Genomic DNA, 21363 nt, shown 5'->3' on the forward strand with positions numbered 1-21363 from the left:
TAGAATTAATTTATAGATTTCGGTAGAATTGGTTTATAGATTCAATGAAATAATTCTAACTATTTTCGCAATAAGGAGTTTAATTGGAGCATCCCATTTCTGAGGCAGTCCATTGGAGCATCCCATTGAAACAAGAAGAATCTGTAAGTCACAATGCTTATATATCTCTCCTCAATTATTATCACAAACATTCGCTTTCACATTATTGCCAACTGCTAAGATAAGATATGTCGGTTGGCCCTACAGTTTACTATTCGTTGACGTCGCCTACTTATTCTTTTTGGAAGTGGTCTTCCGTGAAACTGGTTTCACCGTGAAATCAATTTCCGAATTACACTACTTCAACATACAAATTATCTTCAAATGTAATTTGTATGTTCAAGTAGTGTCATTTGTATGTTAAAGTAGTTTCATTCAAAAAATCGGTTTCTCCGTGAAACCGGTTTCACGGGAGTTTTTGTGTTCTTTTTAATACCCACAGTTCACGGGAGTTTTTGTGTTCTTTTTAATACCCACAGTTTAGTCGCAAAGGTAACAAAAATGAACCAACGGAGGTCGAAACGTGTACATTAGGACAAATCTGAAAACACAGAATTATTCAGTGGTTAAGGAACAAGCATGCACAGTTCTCTAGGAAAGCCGAGTGGTTTTGAAAGTGTTAGTATAAATAAGAAGCTAAAAATTAAGATTCTATCAAATTCTTGTCCAAAATTCTCATAATTATACTCTGTTTCCCTTCAACTGATATCGATCATGGCGGCCTACGCAGCCTTGGTTTCTCTAATGCATATCATAGACGACCTCGAGAGCCATCATTCCCCTCCGATTTCTCTCGACAAACAACAAGTTCAATCCCTCACTGAAAATGTCACGTTCTTGCAGGAGTTTCTCGAAGCTTATAACTCCCCTGTTTCCGACGAAGCAGATCCATTGGAGATGCGTATTGCAGATGCAGCTTACGCAGCTGAAGACGCCATCGAATCTCATATCGTGGCCAAGATTCAGCAGAGCAGATCCAGAGAAACCATTTGCAGCCGCTTCCACAGCTGCTTTCGAGCTGAGGAAGAGATGAACTTGTTTGAAGATGTGCAAAATGTGATACAAGAAATGGATCAGATCAAGAGTTTGGCGATGCAGAGGAATGCAGAGAAGGTGGTGATCCATGATAAGCAGCGTAGCTTCGTCTCTGCTTCTTCTTCCACTGGGAAGAACAACAGTGGCATGGTGGTGTGGTCCGAGGGTGTCGTGAATGGAATCCTAGAAAGGCTCGTTTCAGACCAACGCGAACGGCAAGTCATCCCGATCACAGGAATGGGCGGGATAGGTAAAACCACTCTTGCTAAAACTGTTTATTCGAAGAAAATTATTGAGCAGCGTTTTGATGTTTGTGCTTGGGCTACCATTTCTCAACAATACAACACAAGGGAAATTCTTTGTGAACTTGTTTCTCAAGCCACTAAAAAAAGCAAGGAACAACTGAGTGAAAAGAGTGAAGATGAACTAGAATTAGAGCTCTACCAGTATTTGTCAGGTAGAAGGTTTCTAATTGTGATGGATGATATGTGGAGTATCGATGCCTGGGATAGGATACAACGTTTCTTTCCTGAAAATGAGAATTGTAGTCGGATATTAGTGACGACTAGGCTTTCACACTTGAGTTCCCAATTGAACAACAATTATAGCCTTCAAATGGAATTTTTAGATGAGGTTCGAAGCTGGGAACTCTTCTCAAAAATTATGTTTGGGGTTGGAAGTTGCCCTCATGAGTTAGAGAAAATTGGAAAGAAAATAGTAGAGAATTGCAGAGGACTTCCTTTATCAATTGTTGTAGTGGGGGGTATTTTGAGAAATAGGGAACACACTCTAGGAGTTTGGGAATCAATTAGGAAGAACTTAGCTTCAGAAGTGAATTTGGAGAATGATAAGCATTGCATGAAACTCTTGAAAATGAGCTATAATCATTTGCCAGTTTATTTAAAGCCATGTTTTTTGTATATGGGAGTGTTTGAGGAGGATGATTCAGTTAGAGTCTCAACACTCGTGAAGCTATGGGTTTCTGAAGGATTTTTAAAACCCATGAATGGAAAAAGTTTGGAAACTATTGCCATAGAGTTCTTAAAGGACTTGGTTGATAGAAATCTCATTCTAGTCGGTGAAGTGGGGTCTACAGGAAACATAAAATTTGTCAAAATTCATGATTTGTTGAGGGATTTATGCTTGAACCAGAGCAAGAAAGATGGGTTCTATCATGTCATAGGGCAATCTAGTCCTCGAGGCATAAGTAGCCAACGCCGCGTTGTTATACCCAGGAACACGCCAAAGAAGAAAGTCCTTCACGACTTGCAGACTATGCCACGTGCTCGTTCCATTGTTAGTGAATTTGGGAAAGTCCCACGTTTTAAGAATTCCGAATTGCTTAGAACATTACATGCATACAAGTTTGATCATTATTTTGAAGATGAAAGCTTGATTAAGTCCCTTGCGTCTCTGTATGTTAACTTGCGCCACCTTGCTGTTGAAGTTGGTAGCATGTCCTCGATCTTTTCCTCTTTTAGTCGCCTCTGGAATCTGCAGATATTGATTGTTTATTGTAGAAGGGATTTCACACCTGCTGAGATTTGGCGAATGCCACAACTTAGGCATATTGAAATGACTACAAGAAGATTTTATCTTCCAGAACCTTCGAGTGATGATGTCATCGTCATGGAGAATCTACTGGTGCTTGTAGGAATAGCAAATTTTAAGTGCAGCGAAGACGTGGTTAAGAGAATTCCTAATATCAAAAAATTGGTGATAGAGTATTTTGATAGAGGGGAAATCGAGCAAGATGATTATTATTGTCTGAACAATATCAGACGTCTGTGTAAATTGGAATCGCTCTCCGTAACGTGTTGGTTTGATTTTAGTGCTTCTCTATATGTGCTCACATTCCCCCAAAGCCTCAAGAAGTTGACTCTTGTGATGAATCATTGCTTTGAATGGGAAAAAATATTGGAAAAGATAGGTGCATTGCCCCTTCTCGAGATGTTCAATTTGAGGAATGGATGCTTTGGAACAGGCAAGTGGGAAATGGTCGAAGGCCAGTTCCCTTCCCTCAAATACTTGGGATTGCAAGATTGTGCCAGTTTGAAGAATTGGACTGCGGAATCGAGCTCCATCTTTCCACGCCTTGAGAAGCTTCGTCTTTTTCATATGGAAGAGTTGAAGGAGATCCCGACTCAAATTGGAGACATACCGACGCTGCAAAAGATATGTATTGAGCTTTGTGGTGAAGCCGTTGTGATGTGCGCAAAGGAGATCGTAGAGGAACAAGTGGAATTACAAGGGGAAGATCTTCCATTTCATGTTCAAGTTTGGCTTTGGCATTGGCAAAAGAACGAAGCAGTGCAAAGCTTGGCAAGCCCCAACTTCGAAGTTATGTATTTTTATACTAGCTAGGTTTTACTGCCATTATCTCTCTTGTATTTGTGTGTTTGTTGATGTTTCTTCAATCTTCTACAATCTTCTTCCCTCTCATCTCATATCATCTCCCAACAAAGAGAGAGAGAGAGAGAGAGAGAGAGATGGTTCTCAAGAAGGGGCAACGTACTTATCTTTCCCAACATGTCATCCAAAGCGTCTTGACTATGTTTTTTAAAGCATGTTTTGACTCAGTTTTGTTGACATATATTTCGTAGGATTTTCTTCAATTGTTGTATGACATTGACTTTGTTATAAAAAAATTGGATATAACGTTTAACATAAGCGTGTTTACTTTTGAGAATTAGTTTGAGAATTAGCTTAGAGCGAGAGATAAAAATAAGAAACAATATTGGTGTCGGATAGTCATATTGAAGATGCAAACACAATATTTGGCCACTAATTGGTAAAACAGAAATTCTGGCTATTTTTTTACATTTTAGGACTGTTTTGCCCTTAAATAGGGCGAGTCAGATTCGGGTCGAATTCGAGTTTGCGCGGGTTAGGCACATATGACACTATTAGTACCATTAGTACCATATACTATGTTATATGTAGTGCTGCACGAATGATACTTATGGCTATATTAGTACCATTAGTACCATATACTTGTGTGCTGATATTATTTTGATGGGTACAGTTATATGATCATTTTGAACACTTTCCCGACCTGTAGGGTTTAGTTTACCCATTTAGGGTTTAGATCATCCATTTAGGATTTAGATTCTCTATTTAGGGTTTAGATTATCCATTTAGGGTTTAGATTCTCCATTTAGTGTGCTGCACAAATAGTAATCAAAGAAAGGTAACTCGGCTCGAATAAATCCATACTAATTTAATAACTCCGTTCATCGACGTAAAGATAAATTAATCTTTATTAACCAACCATTATAGGATACCGTGAACGCAACGGACGTACCCCAATTCCTACTTATTGTGTCGATAGACAGCTGGAGACGTCAGACCTGCCTATTCATCTTATTAAGATATAACCTAGCTGGAGACACCAGACCTAGATTTAATATTCTAATAGCATTAAGATGAAGGAACCGATTTAGACAAGTTACCCAAGAACGTAAGAAATAATTCGTCTACCAATTTATTCCTACTGCGAACATGGTAACTTTATCACTAATCAGCCTTATTCCAACAATTACGGATTGGAGGAATCAATTGAGTTTATCAACGAACAAGAGTAAGCAGCGAAAACAGACTTGGAGATTTGGATCGGAGAATATAGTGAATTGAAATCAAAAAATTTGTGAAATCAGAGAGTATTTGATGGCGACTGATAGCATGTTGAATATAGAGAAAGCATGGGAGATAGAGAGGAAAGCATAGCAGTAGAAATGCAGATGATATTTTTCATTTAGATCTAAAACTTGAAACTTACAAAACTCAAAGCTCGATGCTTTATACAGAAAAGGAAAGCTCTAGCTAACCTAACTATCTTTGACTAGTCTACTTACTGTTTTTAGCTGACTCAGCTTAACAGATTTAAAGCTAACTAAAACAGATTTTGAAGCTAACTAACAGACTCTTAATAATAAGCTTAACAATATATATATATATATATAGGGGGCCGCTCCAATGAGACCCCCTAATTTTAGTGAGATCTAGGGTACGATCTGGTGCATTTATTTTATCAATCATATGGCTGATATTGTATCTGGAGGGTGATTTTTTTTTGCAGGGTTCGAATCCTGGAGCGAGCAGAATATTTTAAATTTTGTTATTCATCAGTATATAATGCATTGTTCATCAGTATATACGGCTCTGTTCATCAGTATATATGTCTTATTCATTACGAATTTTTTAAATTTTATTTTTCATTAGTATATACATCTTGTTCATTAGATATACGTTTTGTTCATTAGTATTATATGTCTTATTCATTGTACTCATGTTACACGAAAAATAGGGGGTCTCACTGGAGCGCGCCTATATATATATATATATATATATATATATATATATATATATATATATATATATATATAAACCAGGGGGCTTAGCCCACTGGCCACTGGGTCCTCACTTAAGTGAAGTGACCCGGGTTCGATCCCTCTTGGGAGCGAATTGGAGATTGGAGATATAAGGTGGATTAGGTGAATGGAGAGTTATTCTTGGAGTGGATTAGGTGAATGGAGAGATAAGGTGGTTCTTGGAGTGGATGGGGAACTAATTACTAACATCTAACATGACTTTGCCCGATCAAAAAAAAATATATATATATATATATATATATATATATATATATATATATAGGGAAGGGATCAATGAAGAATGCTAAATGTAGAAGGAAACAACGAAGGCTGAATAACTCAATACATTTACTGAATAAATCACGCGAGCGCATGAACGAAAAATGTACGTGTTTATTCAGTAAAATAACTATTCGTGCGGTCGCGTGATTTATTCAGAACGAAATATAGTTACTTCTTCATAGATCCCAACCATATATATATATATATGTATATATATATATATAGGGAGAGGTTCAAGAAAGAACCATAAATAAAAAAAGACCGGAGAATCATTTTCAGCCATTCGATCATCAAGATCTACGGTGGATGCATCATCTTGTTGGATGAATGCAGATCCTGGGTTCGAATCCTGAAGGGAGCATTTATTTTTTATTTTTTTAGTGCATTAATTTTAACAGCGAATGCATTAATTTTTACAGTGGATGCATTAGATTTGATGGTTCTCCCGTTCTCACAAATAATGTAGTTCTTGTCACACCCCAATTCTTGAAGGAATAAATATAATCGAGGTGTGAATAATTCATAGAAATAAACAAGGAAAATACCTTGGTAAAACCCGAAATAGGATAGAAAGTCAGGCTAGGCCCCTTTGGATCACAAGTTTTGTTTCATGCTTCTGACAACCGACGTTCATTAACATAAAACTATAAATTTTAAATTGAAGCTCAAATGAAGTCATCTTAAGTTGAGAAAACAAAAGATGTATAAGAGTAATTGCTACAGCGGAAGTCTAACATAGGAATTTATCGCTAGCCTCAGCTCCGTCCCGTCAGCACCGGCCAGCCAACCTGAAAACATTTGAAAGTATTTTTGGGCTAAGTACTAATGTACTTAGTGGGCATGCATTTTCTGAAACATCTCATATTTTAATAAAGACAGTTTATCCAATTGAACTTGACATGACTTAGAAGGTTTTAAATTGAAAGGACTTCTAAGCATGTTAAAATAATTTCTTTCATTTGTGCGCACATGTCACACTCCCTTTCCGTTACTCGCTGTGATCCCGGACCTTTTAGCCACCGACGGATCCATTACTCCTGCTTTACTTGGACTGAGGGCGTAACCCAGCCAAGCTCCCATTTGGGACCCAATGCTCCGGAACACATCCCGTCGAGCACCCTTATAACGCCTCATACATGATTAGTGCCCGATGGAGATCAACCCACCAGGTCAGCTAATAGTTGTACACAATTCTCAAATAACGTGTTAGGTCAAGAGAGAACCTCGATCGATTCATTGTTGCGAGCCTTAAACGGAGCAGAGTGCACAAAATATTTTATTGGATAAACAGTTTGCATTTTATTGAATAAACAATTTGCATATCATTGAAACATTTAGAGCTTAATAACTCAATCATACTTTATACATTTGGAAAGTAAGCCCACCTGAATAGGCAAAGCCTGAAGATCATACACATATAACTTGTCTTGGGAAAGCAGCGCTAATCCCCCTGGTCACAAAGCCTACAAGAAATTCTATTCTTAATAGGTCTCGTGAAGCTAATCTTACGTCGTGGTGAAGTGCTTAACATTCTATGATTCACTTAGCCGGGTTTTCAAAATTTAGTAAATAAATACTTGAAAACTAAATTCTTGAGTTAAGGACACCAACAATATCCTTACTCGATTTTCTTAAATAATTGGATTTAATGAAAACCAATTTAAATACTTTTATTGCAAGTAAAGATGCAACTTCATGTCATGCTTAGCATATAATAAGTAATTTACTTAAAATATGCACATAATAATAATTTAATATTATTATGAAAACTATTCTTTGAATAAATTAATTAAACTAATTAATAGTTCAATTAATTAAAATAGGGCAGCTCAATTAATTTAATTAATCAAGACAGCCCAAAGCTTTAAAATAAAACTGACCCAATAATATAATTAAAATAAGGCCCAGCTGAAAATTTAAAACAAAAGAAAAATCGGCCCAACCCAAAGCCCAAGACACAAAGCCCAACCCCAACCCAACACCCTTTCTCCCCCTCCTTCATCATTCACGCGCACACACACATATCATTCTCTCTCTCTCTCGACTGCTCTTCCGCCAACGAGCAGCAGCGAAAGCTGCCTTCTTCCCCGACTCCGACGAGTAGCAGCGAATAGCTGCCGCTCCACCGTCCTCCGCTCGGACCCAGTACACCCCTCTCCTCCTCGACTTTCTAACACACACACCCATACACATGGACGCAGGTAGCACGCAGCAGCCATCCGCCGATCGCGACTCCCATTTCTCTCTCAAAACTCCGGTGGTAAATGAAGCCTTCGTGCTCTTCATCTCCAACCCTCTAGCTTTCATCTATTTTCTTACTCGACCAGATGGACAGCAGCAGCTTCACGCTACCACCGCCGTCTGCCGACTCACAGGACGCTCACACACGCAGACCATGACTTCCCCTCTGCCCAATCTTTCGCCCTTGGCCGGACAGCAGCAAGCTACCACCGACCGTGACTCCGACCTCTCTCTCTCTCCAGTCGTGGCCGGGCAGCAGCGGCACCGCCGCCGTGCCCTGCATCCCTCCGCTGAACCCACAGCCGCCCATATCTCTCCACCCCCCTCTCTCTCCGGCCGACAACAGTAGATGGAGCAGGCTGCCGCCGATTCTCCCTCAGCTCTCTCTCAAATCTCCCCCGTTAACAGATCCGACGGCCCAGCAACAAGAGAACCGCCTCCGCCTCCCTCGATCCCTTTCAGACCCGACACACGACAACGACTCCCACCCGACAACATCAACGGCTCAAGCACAAACAAGTTCAAGACTCCGACTCTTCGCTTTTCTTCTTTTCTATGCATTCACCGAATATGTAAAATCATTTGACACTTTGATATAAACAAATGCGTGTATGCACAGAATATGTATGCATATGTATTTTTGTAAATGTCATTTGTTCAAAAGTCTTTCAATCCATATGTGAATATAACATAAGAGCAAAATTGTTGCCTGCTATCCATTAGAGATTTGAATACTGGAAAAAGTGCTTTACTGAATTTGGGGTGCTAACCGTGAATAGAGATAAAATGGGCAGAGTGACTTGTAGATGAAGCATTGAGAGCTTTCGGTTGAGGTTGTGGAGCCTGAAAAAGGATCTCACATATTGCTTTCTTTGAAATCTGAAAGATGGACTATGGAAGGAAATCAAAGTTCACAGCTTACCTTGTTCGGTTGTGTTTTTCTTGGTATAAAAGAGAGAGCTTTGAGTTGTGGGAAATGTCAAACTAATATGGCGCATTTGATTTGGTAGAAAAGTTGGGATTGACAGCCTGACTTTTGGGGGCTGGAATTGGGCTGTAGTAGGTAAGTAGGGTGGCTGATGGATATCATAGGGGTATGGGTAGTTGAGGTTATTGATTTGACAAATATAATCCCTCAGGATAAAATTGTCGAAACTGTAAAAATTCTTCAAGGTTGGCTAATTAAAAGCTCGTGAAAATGCTTGAATGTTAAATTAAATAAATATGCAATGCATATAAATTTAATAACTAAATTTACAAATGCTTTTGTAAATCATTTTTGTTGGAATTAAAATAAATTCATTTTCTTTTATTCGGCGTGAATCATCTTAAATTCTAAGTTTGAAATCTACTCTAAATTTAGCTAGGGAAAAGCGGGGCGTTACAGTTCTCTCTAGAACCACACCCTATATATATATATATATATATATATATATATATATATATATATAGGGAGGCTAAAATAAAAACACATCTTAGGCTATAAAATAGGAACAACTATGGGCCCTTGGATTTAAAATATCACACGGCTAGAATTAATCTTATTTTTAAGATCTGAAATTCACGCCATTATAGTGTAGGATATGATGGTAATTTTATTCTTTAATATTCCGTTAATCCGTAAATTTGGGGATTACATAATTTACTTTTATATTATTTTCCATATCTACACAAATTTATGAAATTTGAGATAAACTTAAAACATTAAAAAATAAAAACATTACTACATTCACAACTTTTCACACGCTGCATCATACAGAAAAATATGTTTATTCATACAGAAATCTAAACTGATTCATACACGAACATCAATAGATGCATTTATAAATATCCATTGAATCATACACATGCTGATTCATATAAGGTTAGAAAAATCATTAAACATAAAACTAAATACTCAAACCAAGAAACATATTTATTCATACAAAAATGAAATTGGATCGTACTGGTACACACGTTGATTCATACAGCACCATCATCAGATTCATTTTAAATGAATAATACACATGTTGATTCATACAGAACCATCAATAGGTTCATACACAAATTAAACATTCTTCCATTTATATAGAAATATTTAAGGGTTCGAATAAAAGTGAATCAAATTTATTATTTAAAATTATGGGTGCAAAAATTAAGAATATATTTATATGGGTTTAATTTGGCAGAAAGAAAAAAAATGAAATTGGATATCGTTCATTGAATTATCGCGATTTCAATACATATTAAATTATGACAAATCTGTACAGATTCAGAAAACATTAAAGCAAAATTTAAATTTCCTAATTAGTGAGTGTGAATCTCGGAAATTAAGGGGTTGCTAATGGAAAGTCAAATTTGTGTAATATCAATTATGTCCTTCTATTAAATAATCGGATGACTTCTACTAGAACTGTTATGAATTGAGACGAATCAACAAAATTAAATCCAGGCCGTTGATAGAGCCTAAATCTATGGTTCAAAATCATTCCTATTTTATAGTCTAAGGACTGTTTTCATCCTAGCCCTCCCCTATATATATATATATATATATATATAGAGAGAGAGAGAGAGAGAGAGAGAGAGAGAGAGGAATGTTATGCTACATACCTTATGTGAGCACCTTATGTGAGCATCACTCATGTTTAGTCCTCGTTAGCATTTTTTTTTTGTTTTAGACATTTATTTTTATTCTAATACTTCATAAATTGTTATTAGGATCATTAATTTTATAAATAACATAAAAATCAAAGTCTAATTTATCCTTTTTATTAATTATTTGAAGTTAAAGGGAATATGAACAAATCGAACTTTGATTTTTATGTTATTTATAAAATTAATGATCCTAATAACAATTTATGAACTATTAGAATAAAAATAAGTGTCTAAAACAAAAAAAATAATGCTAACGAGGGCTAAACGTGAGTGGTGCTCACATAAGGTGCTCACATAAGGTATGTAGCATAACATTCCTCTCTCTCTCTCTCTCTATATATATATATATATATATATATATATATATATATATATAGCTTCCATGGCAACCACCTACTTAGATGGAGAATAGAGACCACATCATGTCTGTTAGATGAATCTGAATCAAGGGACCATAAAATTCCATGATATTAGATTAATTTGGTATGTTTATGAAATCCCGTAAAATACTTCATTCCTTTTCTGATGTGATACCATTCATCAATGAAAGTAATAGCTGAACATTAGTATGTTCATTTATTTTCCTACGAACATATCGCTGTTCATTTGTTTTTCTACGCATATATCATCGAACATTAGTTTGTTCATTCATTTTTCTACGAACATAGCAACGAATATTAGTACGTTCATTAGTATTTTCTATGTGAACATTAGTATGTTCGTTTGTTTTTCTATGAACATATCAACGAACATTAGTATATTCATTAGTATTTTCTACGAACGTGTGGGAGAGAGACAGAGAGCGTGAGTTTGGAGAGAGGGACGGATCAGTGAGGGAGAGATTTGAGCATAAATAAAAGATTTGATTAGTTGTAATTAGGGAAATAAATAAATATGGAAAAATTACAATAATTAATGGACGAATGATCACCGTTAGATTAAGCAAGATCGACGCACAAATTTGGTCTTCATTCTCTATATAAGAAGTGGTCTCCATAGAACTCCATCCTATATATATATATATATATATATATATATATATATATATATATATATAGGGAAGGGCTAAAATAAAAACAATTTTTAAGATATAAAATAAGAATCATTTTCAGCCCTTAGATCATCATAATCTACGGTTGATTCGTTATCCTGTTGGATGGATTTATGGTTCTGAGTTCGAATCCCAAAGATAGCAAAAATTTATTTTTCACAATTCATACATTTATACAGCGAATTCATTCGTATTCTACATAAAATTCATACATTAAAAATTGCTCTTATTTCTTATTTTAAGATGCGCTCTCACGGTATTCCACCCCTATATATATATATATATATATATATATATATATAGGGGCGCGCTCCAGTGAGACCCCATATTTTTCGTGTAACATGAGTACAATGAATAAGACATATAATACTAATGAACAAAACGTATATCTAATGAACAAGATGTATATACTGATGAAAAATAAAATTTAAAAAATTTATAATGAATAAGACATATATACTGATGAACAGGGTCATATATACTGATGAACAATGCAGTATATACTGATGAGTAACAAAATTTAAAATATTCTGCTCCCTCCAGGATTCGAACCCTGCGAAAAAAAATCACCCTCCAGACACAATATCAACCATAGGATTGATAAAATAAACTGTCACGACCGGTCCTAATTAAGGATAATTAAGCCGGGAAATCGTGGCTAATGAAGGGAGATTAGAAGCGGGGTAGAAAGGGGAATAATCAAACAAGAAAGGATCGTATTTCATCATTGTTAACAACATGGATATCTATAATATAACAGAGTTTTTGTCGTATAGACTCAAATAACTAACAAGTTCGGATAACTCCGACTTATCCAAAATAACATAAAACTTCTGAGTACGCAGCGGAATAAGGTTCTGATTACATGTATGAAGACATGTAACCCTAGAGTTCATTAATACATAATAAGACAAAAGAATCCCGCTCGTCACTTCATCACCATCGGCAGCTGCTCAACCTGCACATTTAGAAATATATGCAGGGCTTGAGTACAAAAGTACTCAGTGGACACGTATGCCTAATTATAAAAATACATGCTTCAAAACTGTAAATTGTCATGCCATCATAAACAGTACAGCAAGGGAGTTTTTCGCTAAAAGGCCCAAGCTTACTAAATTCATTTGTGATTCTTAAAGTTCGTCTGCAGACTAAGTTCTCTTGTAATCTATCATATCTGGAACTTTGTGCCGGAGAGGTGGCCACCTCTCACGGTCACTTGACCGGCCAACCCGCTAGATGACTCACGGTCACTGGTGTACACTAGCCCTGGCAGGATAGCTATCAACTGCTCAAGACCCGAATTCGATTACATGATAAAAGTCACATCAGATAGATATCATACTGAAATTTAAATATTTTATGGCAAGACAATATTTGAAATATCTTCAATTAATTTAATCATGAAATAACTTGCTTGAACATAACATTTAAACTCATTTGATATATATGAAAGTAATGCCCACCTGATAGAAATTTTCTGTGGTACAGTAGCTCCTTGACTGATTATTAATCTCGTGTTTGACCTTTATTACGAGAATATAAATAAGATACTGTTCGAATAAAATCCTCAATTAATGAGAATGCGTAATTTAACTATGCATGACTCATATTCCGATAATTATTATTCTGAGATAATAATCTGGGAAATTCTATTATAAATCCTAATTGTCGAAATAAAATAATTTAAATAAGGCTCGTCACATGAGGTCGGATAGATTATCATAATCAATCCGTTCTCATCGGGTGTTCTAATCCGTCAATTAAATAAACCCCGTTCCTCGTAGTCAATAGAAAATAAATACTTCAACTTATTCGCTTTATAATCTCATAATTAATCGGGCTTAATAAATAAGAACAAGTAATGTTATAAAATAAAAAAAATAAAATAAAATAAAAAGGCTCAACATAAGGCACATAAGAATCACAATCAAACATCATCAAAACATGCTCTGCTTTTACACTGACTCAACTTCAAAATTTAATCTGTTCTGACTCCGACATCTCCTGGACTCGAGACTCATACCGAAAGAAAGATCTTCGAGTCTAGTTTCATATAAAAAAAAATAGAGTCGAAAACTCCAAGTGGTTTGAGAGATATGACGTTTTTACCACGATCTACCATGTTCGGCAGTTTTGAACAATCGAAAACTTGTATTTTTGAAAAATAGTAAACGTTGTCAAACTGGGCTCAACTTTGGTGGATATCTAAATAACACAATAAGGTTAATACCATAAAAATTTGGAAAGCTAGATCACCCAGGAAGCTACTGAAATAAATGACTCTTTTCTCTGTTCTCTGAAATTCTCAGTAGTAATGTGCAGTTTAGGTTTTGCATTTTAAAGAAGTATCATACGAAGTTGGAATGGCTTGAAATTTTACCAGGGTACTCAAGACTCATGTAGTGACTTGCTATAAAATTTTCAAAGCTGTTAGACATCGACAAACCGTCGATCACAGTAGGTCAGTAGGCCTACGAAATTCATATTTATAAGTCCTTAAAAATAATTTATATAAATCAAGAAATAATAGTTTAATCCCAAAAATATTCATTAAAAGTCCATCCTAATTTAAATAAAGAACGGACCTCATTTAAAATAAATAGTCCCAAACTTGTTACGCACATATACTAAATCTTTCACGAAACATCCTTTAAAATAAACTTTGATACATAGAAAATAATTCAACAACTTGAGCTCTTAAGGGGTTGTTTTACAACAGACACCAAATGTACCTCGGATCTCCAAATGAGGCTCCAAAAGACATTCTGGAAACTAGACATTTCAAGGATCATTCTCCAATTTGAATCGAATGAAAAACAATTCAAACGAGCAAGATATGCCCTCTCAAAGATGGGTATTTAACAAGCAAAAATCTGTAAATTTCATATTTCCAGATTACAACCAAGTCAGTGGGCTTTCTTTAAAAATTCATATCTCCCTTTACAAAACTCCACTGGGAACCCCAAAGGTCAATCTGGAAACTAGGGAGAGATCATAACACTCTCCAGTTGGATTTACTCTAAGAACCTTCATGGTTTAGAAGATATGACTATCTAAAGTTCAGTGCACAAAAAGAGTTCAAGTTTGGCAGATTCAGAACATAAATCGGAAAAACTACTTTAAGCTTCACCAAAAATTCTAAAACTGAACAAGTAAGTTCCCAACATGTCAGTGAATATTCAGTAGAAAGATAGGCTTGAGAATCAAATATTTAAGTCGGCCTTTTCCACCTCAAAGTCGTAGGTTTGTAAAATCTACTGGATGGTACATGGAATAAGAACTAGATTTCAAGAATTTATACCGGTTGTTTCCCTTACTCAAAAATGGTGAGGCCGATGTCAAAAGAAAGATACGGGAGTCTAGAGTGACATATTCAAGTTTCAAAGGTTTTCACCGATTGAAACTTTACTTATGATCTCCCAAAGATTGTTTACCAAAAATGTATTCCAGATGGGCAGTGATGTTTACAAATTCATAAATAAATCATGCGAGCTCTAAATATTCTGAAATTTTACCAAAATATAGAAAATGTATGAAAGATGATACACAATTAATTTGAGAATTTTTGGGAACCGTTTGGATGATATGCAACTGAATTCAAAATAAAGAAGCTTAGTATATACCTCTTCAAGTTACAATTTGGAGTTGGAGGAAACTCTCTCTCCCTTTCTCAACTTCTTCTACACGTTTTGGTGAGGGAAGAAAAGACTTGATGGCTGGTACAATATGTGTGTGTTGCATAATTGAGTTGGTGGTGAAAGTGGTGGGGAAAATGGTGGTGAAAGTCAAAAAGTAGATTTAGTGGTAAAATGGAGTGGGGAACAAAATTAATGGAAAGAAAAAGAGAAGAAAAAGAAAGGAAAAAAAAAATGTAGAGGAGAATTATTGATGTATTTTCCCTGTCTCGGTGATTCTGTAACTGTAAGATGGATCGTGTGCTCGTATATGCTTGATACTGTTTATTAAATAAATCTCGTATTTCGACATGTGATTTCTCGCTTAAATCGATAAATTATAAAATGAATCTAAATTAAATCCGTAGATTTAATTCGTTTGTTGTTCTAATATTTAAATTAAATCCGCAGATTTAATTAACTCACGAGTCAGAAATAAATCACGACTTGAATAAAGATAAAATCTAATTTCATCTTGCTTAAATAAATAACGTGACTTTGCTAAGTCAGTTATAACTCTGAAATAATATCATTAACTGCTTTAACAATATAAATTCAGGATCATAAGCTGAATTCATATTAGGATAAAAACCGTTTTCATTCACTGATGAACAAAAATAAACACTCATTACTAGATTTAAAATATATAAAAGAGCGGGTCACTACATACTACCCCTCTTAACAAAAATTTCGTCCCGAAATTTGCATATTTATTCTAAAACAGTTCGGGGTATTTCTCCTTCATTTTGTCTTCAAGCTCCCACGTGGCTTCCTCTTGTCCGTGGTGTCTCCATAAGACTTTCACTGATGTGATTGCCTTATTCCTGAGTTGTTGTACTTTTCGATCTAGAATGGCCTCTGGTCTTTCTTCATAGCTCAAGTCTGGACAAAGGATCATCTCTTCTTGGTGGATTATGTGCTTTGGATCGAAAACGTATTTCCTGAGTTGTGATACGTGGAAAACATTGTGAACGTTTCCAAAGCTTGGCGGTAACGCCAACCTATAGGCTACTGGGCCTATTCTCTCCAAAATCTCATAAGGTCCTACGAATCGGGGCCTAAGTTTTCCCTTGACACCAAACCTAGTTATCCCCTTGGTAGGAGATACCTTTAGGAAGACCTTGTCTCCTATTTCAAAACATAACTCAGTTCGACGTGCATCAGCGTAAGATTTCTGTCTATCTTGTGCCTCTTTTATTCGCCCTCTGATCTGGCGGACTATCTCAACCATCTCATTGACCATGTCTGGTCCTAAAACTTTTCTCTCACCCACTTCATCCCAATAAAGCGGTGATCTACATTTTCTTCCATATAATGCCTCATATGGTGCCATATCGATAGTTGCCTGGTAACTGTTATTATAGGCAAATTCAATCAACGGCAGCACTGCTTCCCAACTTCCACCACTGTTCTCAACATATCTTCAAGGGTCTGAATTGTCCTTTCAGACTGCCCATCTGTCTGCGGGTGGAAGGCGGTGCTGAAATTTAGCCTCGTGCCTAACTCCTTCTGTAAGCTCATCCAAAATCTAGATGTGAACTTCGAGTCTCGATCTGATGTGATTGACACGGGTACACCGTGTAAGCGTACAATCTCTCGAACATACAACTGAGCTAGCTTGTCTGACCCGTGTGTGATCGGTATTGGTATAAAATGAGCACATTTTGTGAGTCGATCCACTATTACCCAAATGGCAGTGTTTCCTCTCTTTGTTTTGGGCAAACTGGTCACAAAATCCATTGCGATGTGCTCCCACTTCCATTCTGGAATTTCCAACGATTGTAGTTTTCCATATGGCCTTTGGTGTAAGGCCTTCACCTGTTGGCATGCCAGGCATTTCTCCACAAATGACGCTATGTCTCTCTTCATGCCTTCCCACTAAAAGTGTTTCTTTAGGTCCTGATACATCTTAGTACTCCCTGGGTGGGCAGTATAAGGGTATCGTGAGCCTCACTCATGATTTTATCCTTAAGCTCATCATCGTGGGGGATGCATATCCTTCCCTCAAAGAGGATAGCATTATCTGATGCTTCTTGATAATTCTTGACGCCTCCTTTCCTTACTGTTTCCCGTAGTTTTTCCATCTTCCCGTCTTTTCTTTGTGCTTCTACGATCGTCTTCCTCAAGTTAGGTACCGTTGCCACAACGCTTGCTATCGTCCCTGGTGGTTTAACCACTTCTATGCTCATTTTGCTAAATTTCCTTATGAGCACCGTCTCTCGAGTGATGAGAGCTCCCAATTTAGATTGAGTCTTACGACTCAATGCATCAGTCACTACGCTGGCCTTGCCTGGGTGGTAGTTAATACCACAGTCATAATCTTTCACTAGTTCGAGCCATCTCCTTTGTCTCATATTAAGGTCCTTTTGCTCGAAAAAGTATTTCAGACTTTTGTGGTCTGTGAATATTTCACACCTAACTCTATATAGGTGATGTCTCCAAATCTTCAGTGCGTGTACCACTGCAGCTAATTCTAGATCATGGGTCGGATAGTTCAGTTCATGTGGCCTAAGCTGTCGTGACGCGTATGCTATCACTTTTCCTTCTTGCATTAGTACACAACCGAGTCCATTTTTGGACGCGTCTGTATAGATCATGTATTCCTTGTCAGCTGTTGGGACGGCTAACACTGGTGCCGTAGTCAACTTTTCCTTGAGTTCTTGGAAGCTCTTCTCGCACTCCTCTGTCCAAGAGAATTTTATTCCCTTCCTGAGTAGTTGCGTCATTGGCCTTGAAATTTTGGAAAATCCTTCCATAAACCTCCGATAGTAACCTGCCAATCCTAAGAAACTTCTTATCTCATTAGGGTTAGTAGGCGATCTCCATTCACGCACCGCTTGCACTTTTTCAGGGTCCACTTTAATCCCCTCTGATGACACAATATGTCCTAAAAACGTGACTTCGCTGAGCCAAAACTCGCACTTGCTGAATTTGGCATAAAGGCGCTCCGTCCTCAACGTTTCTAGGACAATTCTCAGATGTTCCTCATGGTCTTTCTCGTTCTTCGAGTAGATCAGGATGTCATCTATAAACACCAAGACAAATTTGTCTAAGTACGGATGAAACACTCGATTCATGAGGTCCATGAACACAGCTGACGCATTGGTTAGCCCGAATGGCACAACTACAAATTCGTAGTGGCCATACCTAGTTCGAAATGCCGTCTTAGGTACGTCTTCTGGTCGAATCTTCAGCTGGTGATAACCAGATCGCAAATCAATCTTCGAGAACACGCTTGCTCCCTTGAGCTGGTCGAAGAGGTCATCTATCCTTGGTAAAGGATATTTGTTCTTCAGTGTCACTTTGTTCAGTTCTCTATAGTCTATACACATTCGCAATGTGCCATCCTTTTTCTTCACAAAAAGTACGGGTGCACCCCAAGGTGATACACTTGGCCTAATGAATCCAAGTTCTAAAAGTTCTTGCAGTTGTATCTTGAGTTCTTCCAACTCTTTAGGAGCCATTCGGTATGGTGCCTTCGAAATGGGAGCTGCCCCGGGCTCCAAATCAATGGTAAACTCAATTGGTCTGTCCGGTGATGGTCCTGGCAGAATCTCTGGAAATACATCTGAAAAGTCCCGTACAATTTCTACATCTTCTATACTCTTTTCAGTACCCAATTCTCCGTGCAAGTATTCGAGGTAAGCTGGGTATCCCTTCTTCATCATTTTCGTTGCTTGCAGGGCGGAGATGATCATTTTTCTTCTTCCCATACTAATTCTGTGGAAATGTGACGGCTCCCTTCTTGGGGGTCGAAACGATATCCGTCTTTCGTTACAAAGGATGGTGGCATAGTTCTCGACTAGCCAGTCCATTCCTAGGATTATGTCCACATCTCCCATCAGTATAACATAGGAGTTGTTCACTACAATCTTGAGTGACCCTATGTTCAGTTCTAGGTTCAAGCACACATGATCTACTGTCGTCATCCCTCCTATAGGTGATGATATACTCAACTTCTGGTCAGCTCTTTCCATTTTAAATTTTAATGTGTCAACACATGTACTTGAAATGAAAGTATGCGATGCGCCCGTATCAAATAGAAGTACAACAGGAGTATTGAGTAGCATGCCCATACCTGCCAGGTTTCCCTGGTTGTTCTCGGGCTGTTTCTGCCTCATAGCATAGACTCTAGCATGACGAGGCTTTTCATGTTGTTTCTGTTGTCGCTGCTGTTGTTGGCGGGCCTGTTGCTGATACGGTTGTTGAGGTTGTGGTTGGTACTGTAGCTGTTGGTGCTGCTGTGGCTGCTGATACTGTGGTTGCTGCCTTGGGTATGGTTGGGGCAGAGCTTGGATTGCTCGCAGATGCGGAGCCTGGATAGGTGGGTTTGGCCTTAAACTCGTTCCATGTTGCTTATTCGGGCACCGATTTGCATAGTGCCCCTTCTGGTTGCAGATATAGCAACTATCACTGCCGGCCTTACAAATTCCCATATGACTTTTGTTACATTTGGGACAATGTGGGGCTCTTTGTTGGTTATTTCCCATCTGTTTCGGTGCGCCCTGGCTTCCATAACCTTGTGACTGGAAGACCCGTCCCTGCCATGGCCTCTTCTCGCCTTGGTTCGGGTTACTGTTGTCCCATCTCCTCTTTCCTTTGAAATTCTGATTATGATTTTGATCATGTGGAGGTGCTGGCGCAGGTATAATTGCAAGTCTTTCTCCTGGCATGGCTGTCTCAATGTCTAACGCTCGGCTGAGCGACTCAGTGTAAGACAATCCTCCGTGGCTTGCCAAAGCCATCCTAATCTCGTGCCTCAGACCGGCACAAAACTTTTCAGCCATCTTCTCATCTGTGTCAACTTGTTCCGGCGCATATCTAGACATATCGCAGAACATCCTGTCGTATTGAGTTACCGACATCTTTCCTTGTTTCAGATTGTAAAATTCAGCCTCCTTTTTCTTGCGGTAGCTCTTAGGTATATACTTGTCATATACCGGCTTTGAATTGTTCCCAAGTCAGGTTTTCTAACTGCTCTGCTGTCATCGTTTTCATCCTTGCTTCCCACCAGAAATCAGCTGACCCAGTCAACTGAAAGGACATACAAGTCAGGCGTTCTTGGTCGGTGCAACGCAGGAAGTTGAAAATGCGTTCAATAGCGCGAACCCAAGTCTCAGCTTCTGCCGGGTCTCCTGTCCTGTTGAAGGTAGGTGGGTTCTGTCGCAAGAATAATTCCTCAATCCGCCGTTCTGGCTGAACAGGTGGTTGAACTAATTCAGGTTCTGGCCCTGCTTCTGGGCCTCTCTCATCATTACGGGGAATCCTTCCCCCTCCTCTCGGACGCCCTCGTCTTGGTGGCATTCTAATGAGTAAAAACACAAGTTATCAGCGCATTAAAATGCAATAAGGACATACTATCGTTTCTATAGTTACTCCTTAACTCATCGAGTTCTGCTCCTGCTAAAACTTAAGCGAACATATAAATAAAACATAGCGGTTCGACTTGCCGCGAAAGACTGATAGGGTCGCTACATAGACATGGGAAAATTAGTATCAATGAGGACTATTTCATCAACATTTGAATATAGATATGGTGATCTATCCAAGCATTATACATGATGAACTGGCTTATCTTGCAAGGTCATCATGAAAGGGCTCAGTTCCGAAATGATCTATGAACCAGCGTTTCCGTACTAATACTAGTCAAAATAACTAAGCCAACATAGGGGCATACAAAAGTATCGAAATGATCGTCGTTTTCGAAATACACAAATAACGTCCTACTAAATGCACAAGAGATTGTCTGTATGCATTACGTGCTTGACCCTTGGGTTGAAGCATACGTGTTTGACTGATTTAATCTGATGAGTATCTGTTTATCCTTGGGTCACAGAAAATCTACCAACAGTTAGTAGATCTTAATGATTCAAATCACAAATGGCAATTAGGCAAAGTGTTTCAATAATTTGCCAAACAATTGAAAATGAATAACCATAGGGTAGAAATGAATTGACTGAAAGATCGAAGCAAAATGACCTAATAGTCTGAACCCGTTTGGCTTTTCAGATGAAAGTTTAAAATATATAGGTTTAAA

At 37.7% G+C, this 21363-nt stretch overlaps 1 protein-coding gene and 1 long non-coding RNA gene across 2 annotated transcripts; one reads left to right on the forward strand and one right to left on the reverse strand.

Annotated features, from left to right (window-relative positions):
• The first annotated feature begins 753 nt into the window (after positions 1-753).
• Positions 754-3438, forward strand: LOC131018231 (putative late blight resistance protein homolog R1A-10). The gene has a single exon (XM_057946955.1). The coding sequence runs from the start codon at positions 754-756 to the stop codon at positions 3436-3438; it is 2685 nt and encodes an 894-aa protein (XP_057802938.1).
• Positions 3439-12348: 8910 nt separating this feature from the next.
• LOC131017276 (uncharacterized) lies at positions 12349-15366 on the reverse strand. Its single transcript, XR_009099524.1, has 2 exons — positions 15276-15366; positions 12349-12610 (listed from the first exon to the last, which is right to left on the reverse strand). It is a non-coding gene; the product is annotated as an uncharacterized LOC131017276 (long non-coding RNA).
• Positions 15367-21363: the final 5997 nt, after the last annotated feature.

This window comes from Salvia miltiorrhiza, chromosome 3, assembly GCF_028751815.1.
Source record: "Salvia miltiorrhiza cultivar Shanhuang (shh) chromosome 3, IMPLAD_Smil_shh, whole genome shotgun sequence".
NCBI lineage: Eukaryota > Viridiplantae > Streptophyta > Magnoliopsida > Lamiales > Lamiaceae > Salvia > Salvia miltiorrhiza.

Bases quoted from the DNA above. Each gene is read 5' to 3' on its own strand.
- LOC131018231 (XM_057946955.1), top strand. From the start codon at position 754: ATGGCGGCCTACGCAGCCTTGGTTTCTCTAATGCATATCATAGACGAC.